At 44.2% G+C, this 12,336-nt stretch overlaps 1 protein-coding gene across 2 annotated transcripts in view; it reads right to left on the reverse strand.

Annotated features, from left to right (window-relative positions):
- The window catches only part of STK32B (serine/threonine kinase 32B), a 257,437-nt gene extending 255,550 nt beyond the window's left edge, over positions 1-1,887 (reverse strand). The window contains exon 1 of one of the 2 annotated variants that reach the window (XM_030565483.1): positions 1,503-1,887. In XM_030565483.1, coding sequence (XP_030421343.1) covers positions 1,503-1,578 — 76 coding nt within the window. In that variant the 5' untranslated portion in view covers positions 1,579-1,887. The remainder of the gene's footprint in view (positions 1-1,502) is intronic. The other variant, XM_030565484.1, reaches the window with a different exon arrangement.
- Between the last annotated feature and the right edge of the window lie 10,449 nt (positions 1,888-12,336).

Consider the following 12,336-nt stretch of genomic DNA (forward strand, 5'->3'; position numbering starts at 1 on the left):
TCGTCTAGCTACATGGACTCAAAAACTACTGTGCCTTGTGTCGACTAGGATTTTACATTAAGAGAACTATCTTGATGTACGCATACCTTTTTTGCAGTGAAGACATAGCCTGAGTGACCCTTGGTGAATTACTCAATTTTGCTCCGATGCAGATCAATCAACAATATCAGTCCACAAAACATAGTCACCTACTAAATAAGTTGTAATGTATTTTCTAAACATAATGAGGTCTTATTATTATGCTCTCTCATCTCAATAGTCTGCTGTTAAATCTTTGCTGAGAAGTAGGGAGCAACAACTTTTGTGTCTGAAATGAGAATAAATGAGGATCTGCTTTTTAAAATACTTTAAATTTTACCTGAGTCCTTTATACTGACAGAACAATAAAAAAGTCTTAAGTGTCTTCAGAAGATCATATTACTGGAGAGTTTTTAAAGATGTATTACAGACACATTACAAATATTTGGAAACTAAGATAGTGCAATGTAATCTGTTGTACCATAACATCCCTTGAATAAAATCTATATCCTTTAATGAGTTTAGAACTATTGGGAAATGAATAGGTTCAAAATTCAGTGTGAACTCTCCGTATATACAAAAATATATAGCACGTATACACATAACATCAAAAGCGTTACCAGTGATGACATACTTCTATTCTTTAAAATTACAACATAAATTCTCTCTACTTCAGAAAACTACAGTGGTTGAATTCAAGCAGTTGCAAATTTTTAAATTAAATATTGTTTTGTTTTTGAGAGAAATATACATAAATATAATATATAAGTATTAAAGAACCATCATACTTAATAAAAGCTCTCTACTAGTTCAAAGCACTTCTTTAACTATAGAATACAGAGTGCGCTGTAGTATTGTCTGTGAAAGCGGGACATCTCCAAGTAACCTAGCAGACTCAAAGTTTCAAAAAGTAGGGGGGGAATGTATAATGTTGGTGGGACCATGCATCACTATTTAAAATATATAATAACATGCTAATGCAAAAAGTCAGTTGGACAGGAAAATAGAAAGAAACTCCCCTCCAATTCAAGTCTGAACTCATAAGAACATAAACTCCATTCACAAACATATGCAACTACATGTGGTGTGAAACCTGCTGGACAGTGTGAAACTGAGCAATTAGCTACATTAAAAGTGAACAATGAGTGCTCCATAAAAATAGGATAGACCCGATTTTTGTTAACTGAGTCCATTTATTTATTTTAACCCAAGGACAATAAACCCCTAAGTGACCCAAACAAATCTTGAACTGGAGATTATTAAAAAGGAAGGGAGTGGTGCCAAGCCCCTGAACCACTAAGGCTGATTGTGTTGCTTCGAACCTAAGGATTTAATTAAAATATTTGACACGTGAAATAGGGAGGAAAACACAACCTATGAGGCGAGAGGAGGCAGTATCAATAGAAGGGCAGATTGGTGAGAAGGGGGGTGGGCAAATCTGAGGCTGGGGCAACACACGGGAGAATGGACAGCTCCTTACTTACCATCTTCATTCTCATCAAACACGGGAGTTTTGTGGGAGTGGTTGCCACCCATATTATTCCACAGCTTCTTCCACATCCCCAGCCACAGTCTCCACAGGGCGAACGGCCAGCATCCCAAGGGGGAAGGGGGCGAACTCCAGACAAAGAAACCAGCCCAACTAGCTGGGTGGGAGGCGGTTGATCGCACTTCCCAGCAGCGTCCAGGGCTCGAGCCCTCCCTGCCTCTCGCTGGCTCTGGGACTAGGCGGGAGTCCCCGCATCCCCTTCCACGCTCTCACGCCTTCAACCTCCCCTCCACGCCCAGGACTCGCTTCCGATCGCCGCTCCGAGGCGGGCTGCGGCTGCTCGGGGAATCCTCGAGGGGGTTAGAAATCATCCTGCGAAATGAAAGTGATCCATCTGCCTCTGACGGGAACTGCTGCTGCTACTTACTAACTTGATCCATATTTCATAGCAGACAGTCAGGGGAGGGAGAGAGGGGGCGTAGGTCCTGCTGATGGTTGCCTTTGGTAAAAGGTAAAAGCTGGATCTACCTGGAGCCTACTGAGTTTGGTACCCAAGATCCCAAATTCCGCTTCCTAAAGTGAGGACATTATAGCCACTCCTACTGTTCCGGGACCCCCAACACAGCCCAGCACATCAGGGCTACAAAAACCAGGCTCCAGCACCAAGATCCTGCTAGTTCCAGCCAACTTTTGGCCTCACTCCCCCCAATTCCACTGGCCAAACAGAGAAAAGTGGAGCCACACCTGTGGAATCAAAACCAGGTCTCTGATGCACCGCAGTGCACCCTTACTGCAAAAACTTGGCTTCAGCATCTGGACCTTGGCGAATATAACCTCTGAACACAGAAATGTGACCATCCAAAGAGACAAGTGTTTCCACTTTTCCACAAAAACAGCTCCCGATTGTAAGAAAACTGGACCCCAAATCTAAACTGCAACATCTGCTGTAAGAAAGCTGCAGAAACTCCGGTTCAGCACCTGAATCCCGCTGGATGGAGCTAATATTAGTGGCAGCCCCCTTCCCCCACATACTTTTGTTATCTAAATCTAGAATCTAGGCACTTCTTCTAGTTCACCAGAATACTCTGGATTCCAATTTACTATGCTGCAAGAACTTGCAGCCAAGTTCCGGACCTGAGTTTTTGAGGTGCTTTGGTGTATGAGGGTCTAGATTTTAAAGGTGAAGTAGGAGCAACTAAACAAGTTCTCCATTTAAGTGGTAGAATTTCCTGACTGAGACCAAAAATTGTCTGGATCCAGGTGGCAGATCCGGGTTTTTTTGTGGCACTGTTATGTTGGGGGCTAGGAGGTTTTTTTGGCTCACTAGGAGCTGCTAGACTTCTTCTCTATTTGCTCATTTAGGTAATGGAATTTGGGGATCTGGGGTTAAAATCTGGGAGAATCCAACACCCCCCGGACACTGCATCTTTCTCAGACACTGCCCCGTGGCAGCGAAGAGTGCGATTTGCGCATTAGGGCGAAGTCTATTGACTTGTTCCTGCTCATCCTTAATAAGCGAGGCTACGTCTGCAAACGTCCATTACACAGGGAAGGGCGGTTGCTAAAGTTTGCTGCATATCTCACCCCTGGGGGCCCTTAGAGCAGTGGAGTTTGGGGCCGGGGTCGGAGGCACAGGTTGGACAGTTCTCTCCAGCTGCGTGTGCCAAGTGATGGAGTCATACGTGAAACGTGCTGGGAAGCAAACTGGCCCATGGCAGATCATGGCATGTTTATTTCTGCTCCAGGGCTGATCTTACAGCTGCCGGTGAGGAGGATCTGCGGTAAACAACACGCAATTAAACAAATGGGGAAAGGCAGAGCCCAGCCCAAGGGAGTGGGGGACTTGATCCTAGCACAGAAAGGGTTAACGAGTCAAAACAAACACCCGGTCCCCAGTAAACATGTGAGATGTTCAGCCTTACAATGCCACCTGCTGGCTCAACTAAACACATCTTGTCTGTGCAATACAACGGTCAGTTGGGTGATCATTATTGCTAGGCATCCGGGGAAGTCAGTGCAAGGTACCTAATCAGGGCACAACAGTCGTCTGGATGCCAAACTGCTGCTTTTTGTTGTGGGTGCTGTTAAATAGGCACAATCTAATTCTCTTGTATGTATAGTTTTATAGAGGAGATTCTCCAGTTCTGTTGGTGGAGGGGGCTGAGTTTATTTTCTTTAACACTGATCGGGTCCTTTGCTGAGCAAACTAATCACACTTACAAATTAGCACACTTTGTGTGTCTTATTTTCTGACTCCTGTCAAAAAAAAATTTGCCTCAGTGCTTCAGAGCACACTGAAAACCCCCCAGGAGAGATAAGTATGAGAAATGTTGTTATAGTTCTCTTATTCCACTATAATCATAGCAGGCCATGAAGTTCGAGAATGAATTCAGCAACTCTTACAGGGTCCTTTGTAAGGGCTTGATCCAAAGTGTCAAATCTGAAGAGTATCATTTTCCGTACAATATTACATTCAAAAGCATGGGTGGGTGTTAAAGCCTGCTCCCAACAGTGGATATCTATTGAGCCCATCTTTAACTTGGCTCTAGCCTTCTTCCCAAAGTGCTTTATCATATGGCCATAGATGAGGTCACCCCCAGGGAATTTGCTTGGTTCAAGCATCTCTTTTGAATCTTCTAGATCATCAGAAACAAGTTTCTGAAGCCACGGTGCTCAATTGGGTCTATGTGCACATTTTTAGATTCTTCTCTTAGTCTTTCCTCTTGACTACTCCATCTTGCGTGTTTTGCAATGGCTGTATCCTCAGCTTTGCAGTGAGCATGTTAATCTTGGTTTAATGTTCAACTAGCATATTTGCAGCATCTTCGTCATCTAAAGCCTCTATACCTACATTTTTCAGGATTTTAGATTGCACAACTTCATCTGTTTGTTGTCAGTTTGCTTTAGTGTCATCCTAAAATCATCTTCTCTATGAGGATCCAATCTTTCACAAGTTTCTTCCCAATGCTTTAGTCTACATTCAGTTATTCTCACGGTGACTTCTTTCAAGTTTTCATTCCTTTTTCATCTGGCCTTTCACATCAGGGGTTCCATTCAATCTCCAATCAAACTTGATTCCTGGGGAAATAGTCACTATAAAATAGCCATATTTATGAACCTTACAGAATACCTCATTAAGCACTTCATCCGGAGAGGAGCTGAGCACCTGCTGCTCCCAAGAAAGTCAACAAATCACGCTTATTTAGTCCAATCCCCTTGATTTCAGCAGGAGTTTCAATGAGTGGGGATGTCAGCGTTTGGCTTCAGTTCAGTGGTACTCTCTGACATGTAATCAACCAGCCCCAAGGGTGATCATTATAAGGAAGGAGATGAATTTGAGCACCTCTGTTACTATGGGAATAACTTAGGATTGTTATCAGAGTAAAAAAGTCACTACAGCTCCCTGTGCCTTAGCTTCCCATCTGTAAAATGGTGAGAGTAATGATACTGACCTCCTTTGTAAGGTTCTTTGAGATGAATGGATGAAAAGTGCTATAAAAGAACTGGGTATTAAGAGCTAAGTATTATCATTACCCACTAACAGGAACTTCTAGTTTTATTTACCTCAATTATATTTTTACAGGTGGAGATTTTTTTTACATATCATTTTCTGGACACACCTAAGAAATATCAACTTGAGGATCTTGACAAATAATGTCCATTAATGAACCCCTTCTTGGATGACATAGGTATTTATTTACAGAGATTGGCCTTATCCTCAAAATATTATTAATATTGTAATAAATAATGCAAACTATTCAATGTCAAAAATCATATATACAGTGTTTGAAAGTCAAGGCCCATATTGCACACTACTGTAGGAGAAAAACTGAAATTCATTCACAGTTTCCATTAATTGTTCTAGTGAAAGGGGAGGAAAAGAACACACAAGGGGGTTCTGCCCCCTAAACCAATGGGTTTTCCAAGATTTCAAGACACCTGCAAGAGGCCAGGTTCATCTGTACAGAGACCAAAAGGCTGCTCCCCCGGGGCCTACTGCCTGCAGAACCCCTCTCCTCAGGAAGGGCTTGTTTGAGAGGGGACAACCCTATGTAAGCTAATGCAGATGGCCTCAGCCTTATCTCACTCCAGGAAATCTTATGGTATTTGAGGGCCTGGGAAGTGTTGTGATAATTGGGCCTATAAATTTATCCAAATTGTGAACTCAAGTTTAAAAAGTATGTCAAAGTTCATAAGATGCTACAATAACAAAACTTGATTGGAAAAGGTACGAAAGGGAGTCAGAATAATTGAATTAGTCTAAAACAAAAAGGCTAAGTTGATATAATTCAAGGACTATGTGGAAATTATGCTTGTTATGCACAAGAGATCTGGAGCCAGAAGTTAATGAGTCAGAATTGGTACCTCTGATACCAGGCCTAACTGGTGAACAAAACAAGGTGTGGTGGGCTGTTCCACCCATCACTTCCTTTTTGAGTACTTAAAAGAAAGATTTTGTGGGTAAGTATGAAAAAATAGATAGTGAGGATGGCTTGCACCTCTATCTGCTGGGACCCCGGGCCTTCATCGTCCTGATCCTGAGAGGTGTCCTGACCAGACTGGGACAGAGTGAGAGAGACCCTGATGACATTGCTACCCCTACTGAATCCAGCTGAATCCCAGACATGGGATTCCTGAAATGACAGTTACCGCCAGCTAAGAGACTGTCAAACAATGGGGTTGGAGGATGGGTTCCTTCTAAAAATTATCTACAGCTAAAGGAAAAGGGGTCAAGGGGTATTGTTAAAGGAGTGAAAGCTTTATTTAATACTTTACATTTCAAATACTTGAACAGTTTTTCCTTTTTTCTGTAGCTTTAATGAAAAGTTACAAGGATTTTTAATGGCATATTTGCCTTGGTGCTAAGCAGGCTGAGGTCTCTGTATCCCAAGTCCCAGACCTTCTTTAACACTATTTAATGTTGGCCAGTAACTAGGTTATGTTAACCCTTTAGCCCTTTATTCCATCTAAATTAATGCAAATAAAAGGAGCAATGATGTGGAGAACAGACATAGACAGCCAGTCCTCCAGCCCCTCTTTATCTCTGGAGACCAGTCCCTGTGATGCACCCACAGAAGGGCATCTGAGGAAGCAAGGGAAGGATGATGCTACAAAGTCAGCCATTCCTCTTCTTCTGTGGCTCCTTCCCAGTCTGATCTGCCTGCCCTGGTTCCCCTCTGCCCATGGGCAGGGAGGGAACAATAAGGAGCAAGATTCCTTAACTCTATTATTCATAACAATTTACATTTAAAAAAATCATAACTATAATTTCCTTTCCACTATTTATGTCATGTTTCCTTTTTGTATTTCTGACAGCTTGGATAATGAACAAGTTCATTTCTTATTGTAATCAGCTCCTCATCACTTTCACTTTCATATTCATATTTTATTCTATACAGGTTAGCTGTTAGCTAGGATCAGCAGGGATGCAAAACCATGCTCTACAGTGTCCTTAGTCCCTGTTTGCCAGAAGCTGGGAATGGGCAACGGGATGGATCACTGGATGATTACCTGTTCTGTTCATTATCTCTGAAACACTTGGCTTGAGTCACTGTTGGAAGACAGGATATTGGGCTAGATCAGGGGTCGGCAAACTTTCAGAAGTGCTGTGCAGAGTCTTCATTTATTCACTCCAAGGGTATGTCTACACTACGGGATTGTTCCGATTTTACAGAAACCGTCTTTTTAAAACAGATTGTATAAAGTCGAGTGCACGCAGCCACACTAAGTGCATTAATTCGGCGGAGTGCTTCCATGTACCGAGGCTAGTGTCAATTTCTGGAGCGTTGCACTGTGGGTAGCTATCCCATAGCTATCCCATAGTTCCCACAGTCTCCTCCGCCCATTGGAATTCTGGGTTGAGATCCCAGTGCCTGATGGGGCAAAAAACATTGTCACGGGTGGTTCTGGGTACAGCCTCATCCCTCCCTCCGTGAAAGTAGCACACAACCGTTTTGCACCTTTTTTTCCTGGGTGAACTGTGCAGCAAGCATGGAGCCTGCTCAGCTCAAGACAGCAATCATGGACATTGTAAATACCTCGCGCATTCTCGTGCAGTCTATGCTGAAGGAGAATCTGCAAAACCAGGCAGCGCGGCGACGAGAGTGATGAGGACATGGACACAGAATTCTGTCAAACTGTGGGCCCCTGCGCTTGGAGATCATGCTGGTAATGGGGCAGGTTCTAGCCATGGAACACCGATTTTGAACCCGGGAAACAAGCACAGACTGGTGGGACCGCATAGTGTTGCAGGTGTGGGATGATTCCCAGTAGCTGCGAAACTTTCGCATGCGTAAGGGCACTTTCATGGAACTTTATGACTTGCTTTCCCCTGCCCTGAAACGCCAGAATACCAAGATGAGAGCAGCCCTCACAGTTGAAAAGCGAGTGGCAATAGCCGTCTGGAAGCTTGCAACGCCAGACAGCTACCCGTCAGTCGGGAATCAATTTGGAGTGGGCAAATCTACTGTGGGGGCTGCTGTGATGCAAGTAGCCAAAGCAATCATTAAGCTGTTGCTACGAAAGGTTGTGACTTTGGGAAATGTGCAGGTCATAGTGGATGGCTTTGCTGCAATGGGATTCCCTAACTGTGGTGGGGCGATAGATGGAACTCATATCCCTATCTTGGCACGGAGCACCAGGGCACCCAGTACATAAACCGCAAGGGGTACTTTTCTATGGTGCTGCAAGCACTGGTGGATCACAAGGGACCTTTCACCAACATCCACGTGGGATGGCCGGGAAGGGTTCATGACGCTTGCATCTTCAGGAACACTACTCTATTTAAATGGCTGCAGCAAGGGAATTACTTCCCAGACCAGAAAATAACAGTTGGGAATGTTGAAATGCCTGTAGTTATCCTGGGGGACCCAGCCTACCCTTTGATGCCATGGCTCATGAAGCCATACACAGGCAGCCTGGACAGTAGTCAAGAGTTGTTCAACTACAGGCTGAGCAAGTGCAGACTGGTGGTAGAATGTGCATTTGGCAGTTTAAAGGCGCGCTGGTGCACATTACTGACTTGCTCAGACCTCAGCCAAACCAATGTCCCCTTTGTTATTGCTGCTTGCTGTGTGCTCCACAATCTCTGTGAGAGTAAGGGGGGGACCTTTAAGGCGGGGTGGGAGGCTGAGGCAAATCACCTGGTCGCTGATTACATGCAGCCAGACACCAGGGCGATTAGAAGAGCACACCAGGAAGCGGTGCGCATCACAGAAGCTTTGAAAACCAGTTTCATCACGGGACAGGGTACGGTGACTGTTGTGTTTGTTTCTCCTTAATGACCCCCCCCTTTGATTGACTCATTCCCTGTAATCCACCCACCCTCCCTCTTCAATTACTGCTTGCTTCCTAAGGAAATAAAGTCACTCTCATTTAAAAATCATGTATTCTTTCTTAATTAATTATAAAAAGAGGGTAGAACTGACAAGGTAGCCTGGGTGAGGTTTGGGAGGAGGATAGGAGGGAAGGAAAAGGTCACTAAAAAAATTTCAAAATAATGACAGCCTTTTGGTTGGGCTGTCCACTGGGGTGGAATAAGCGGGTGCACGGAGCCTCCCCCCATGCGTTCTTAGTCATCTGGTGGTTAACTAGGCTAAGGAACATGATGAAGGGGGAGGGTGGTTATATGTGGGCTGCAGAGGCACTCTGTGATCCTGCTGCTGTTCCTGAAGCTCCACCAGACGCTGGAGCATGTCAGTTTGATCACACAGCAGCCCCAGAGTTGCATCCCACCACCGCTGATCTTCCTGGCACCAGCTCTCATCTCGAGCGTCTTGCCTCTCCTCATGGTCACTGGCATCTTTCCTGTACTTTGATACCACATCCTTCCACTCATTCAGATGAGCTCTTTCATTGCGGGTCACTTCCATGATTTCCGAGAATATTTCATCTTGCGTCTTTTTTTTCCACCGCCTTATCTGAGATAGCCTTCGGGACGGAGGAGGGAGACGAAAAATTTGCAGCTACAGGAGGGAGGCAAAAAAGGGACAGAAACATTTTACAGAACAATGGTTATACTCTTTCAAGGTGCACAACACTATTCACCTTACATAGCATATATTATCTCACTACAAGGTCGCATTTTGCATCTTAATATTGAGTGCCTGCGACTTTGGTGTTAGAGATCACAGAGGCAGGTCTGGGCATCAGAATTTGGCTTGCATGAGGCCATGGTAAGCCATTGTCTTTCGGCTTCTGCAGCCTTCATATATCCAGTGCCCTCCTTTCCCAAATAGCAAGTAAAGCCCATTGAGTGCTGTTTCTTTCCAGTTAACGTGCAGCACCAGAACTGCCCCCATCCTATTCTCTGGGATGATCGCTTTACCCCTCCCCGCACAGCGTGGCTGGTATCATGGAAGATCGCTGCTAGCCAAACGTGAAAAAGCTCAGCGCCAATCGCCCCCCCCCCGCCCCTGCTTGGCTAAATGCAGGAAAGGATTTCTTTTAATCCACAGGCAAACAGCCCAACCATCTCTGTCTCCTTAATTAAATTCCCATATTTCAACTAGGTTACCATGAACGATATCACTTTCCTGAGGATAACACAGCGAGATAAAGAACGGATGTTGCTTGAATGCCAGCAAACACCAGGACCATACGCAGCTAGGCTTTGTCATGCAATGATATCAGATTACTTGCTATATGCATGGCGTAGTCAAGTGTCCTACCATGGAGGACAGAATAAGGCTGCCCTGCCCAGAAATGTTCTGCAAAGGTTTTTGGAGTACCTCCAGGAGAGCTTCATGGAGATGTCCCTGGAGGATTTCCGCTCCATCTCCAGACATGTTAACAGACTTTTCCAGTAACTGTACTGGCCACAAATGCATGCCAAGTCCTCAGGGAAAATTAATCATTAAAAAATACTTGCTTTTAAACCATGTTTTATATTTACAAAGATACACTCACCAGAGGTCCCTTCCATGGCTTCATTGTCTGGGATAGTGGCTTGGGAAGGCTGGGAGGTACTTCTGTCAGGCTGAGAAAAAGCTCCTGGCTGTTGGGGAGAATGGAGTGCTGTGTGCTCTTTGCAAGCTCATCCTCCTCTTTCTCCTCCTCATCTTCCCCATCTGCAGAATCCTCAGGCAAGGCTAAGATTACCCCCACCTCGGAATCCACGGACAGGGGTGGGGTAGTGGTGGCGGATCCCCCTAGAATTGCATGCAACTCAGAGTAGAAGCGACATGTTTGCGGCCCTGCCCCGGACCTTCCGTTTGCTTCTTTAGTTTTCTGGTAGGCTTGTCTGAGCTCCTTAACTTTCACAAGGCACTGTACTGAGTCCCTGCTGTGACCTCTCTTCATCATGGCCTTGGAAATTTTTTCAAATGTTTTTTTCATTTCATCTTTTGGAAGGGAGTTCTGTTAGCACAGAATCCTCTCCCCATATTGCGATCAGATCCAGTACCTCCCTTGTGGTCCATGCTGGAGCTCTTTTTCGATTCTCAGACTGCATTGTTACCTGTGCTGATGAGCTCTGCATGGTCGCCTGTGCTGATCAGCTCTCCAAGCTGGGCAAACAGGAAATGAAATTCAAAAGTTCGCGGGGCTTTTCCTGTCTACCTAGCCAGTGCATCCGACTCCAGATTGCTGTCCAGAGTAGTCACAATTGTGCACTGTAGGATCCCGGAGGCCAATACCGTTGAATTGTGGCCACACTAACCCTATTCCGAAATGGCAATACCGATTTGAGCGCTACTCCCCTCATCAGGGAGGAGTACAGATATCAATATTAAGAGCCTTTTATATCGATATAAAGGGGTTCGTTGTGTGGATGGGTGCAGGGTTAATTTGGTTTAATGCTGCTAAATTCGGTATAAACCCGTAGTGTAGACCAGGCTTAATTTAAGGTTTTGCTTGCCAGTAATATATTTTAACATTTTTAGAAGGTTTCTTTCTATAAGTCTCTAATATATAACTAAGCTATTGTTGTATGTAAAGTAAATAAGCTTTTAAAAATGTTTAAGAAGCTTCATTTAAAATTAAATTAAAATACAGAGCTCCCCGGACCGGTGGCCAGGATCCGGGCAGTGTGAATGCCACTGAAAATCAGCTCGCGTGCCGCCTTTGGAACCCGTACCATAGGTTGCCTACCCCTGGGCTAGATGGACCATTGATCTGGCCCCAGTATGTCCATTCTTATGTTTTGGGTTCTTATGCTACCCTTATCACTGTAGCATTTGAGCCTTTTTCAGTAATACATTAAGAGACATTACTAACAACTATCATGGGCAGTTCATTCTCTGTCACTCTCATCCTGGGGAGAATTGCATATATTGTTTTGGTAGGGTTTTGTGTTTGTTTTAAATATACATGTGGCTATATGCGTGTGTTTGAGAAGGCAGATCAAACTGGAAAGGAAGGTAGTGAATTTTGTGATAGCCCTCAGTTCGGGTACAAGTTCATTCCCCAGTCTCAGACTAGCCCGAGAAAGCTTTGTCTTCTGCACTACCAGAATGCTTCCATGTTTGGACTGCAAACAGTGCTGGAAAATGTTTGTTTGCTAATTAATATTAGAATAAAAAAAACACATGAATGACATTCCCATTGGTGTTATATTTTGTAAAAGCTTATTTTTGCAATACTTAAATTCACAGTTAACTTTGACTTGAGCAGATTTTGCAGTGCTCACTGATATTAATGGAAAGACACTCATCTTTAGATCCAGCCGTAGAAGAAAAGCTGGCACAGTAAACTCTTCAGTGTCTTGCATGCAAAAAGCATACTGGCTTTTTCTGTAGAAAATTTAAATTAAAAATTCTGAAGAGCAGGGGAAATTATTTCGATCTCTTTGTAAAAATCCCTCAGATTTTCTAGGTGAACTTTCATGCTCA

This window comes from Gopherus evgoodei, chromosome 5 (genome assembly GCF_007399415.2).
Source record: "Gopherus evgoodei ecotype Sinaloan lineage chromosome 5, rGopEvg1_v1.p, whole genome shotgun sequence".
In the NCBI taxonomy this organism is placed as follows: Eukaryota; Metazoa; Chordata; order Testudines; family Testudinidae; genus Gopherus; species Gopherus evgoodei.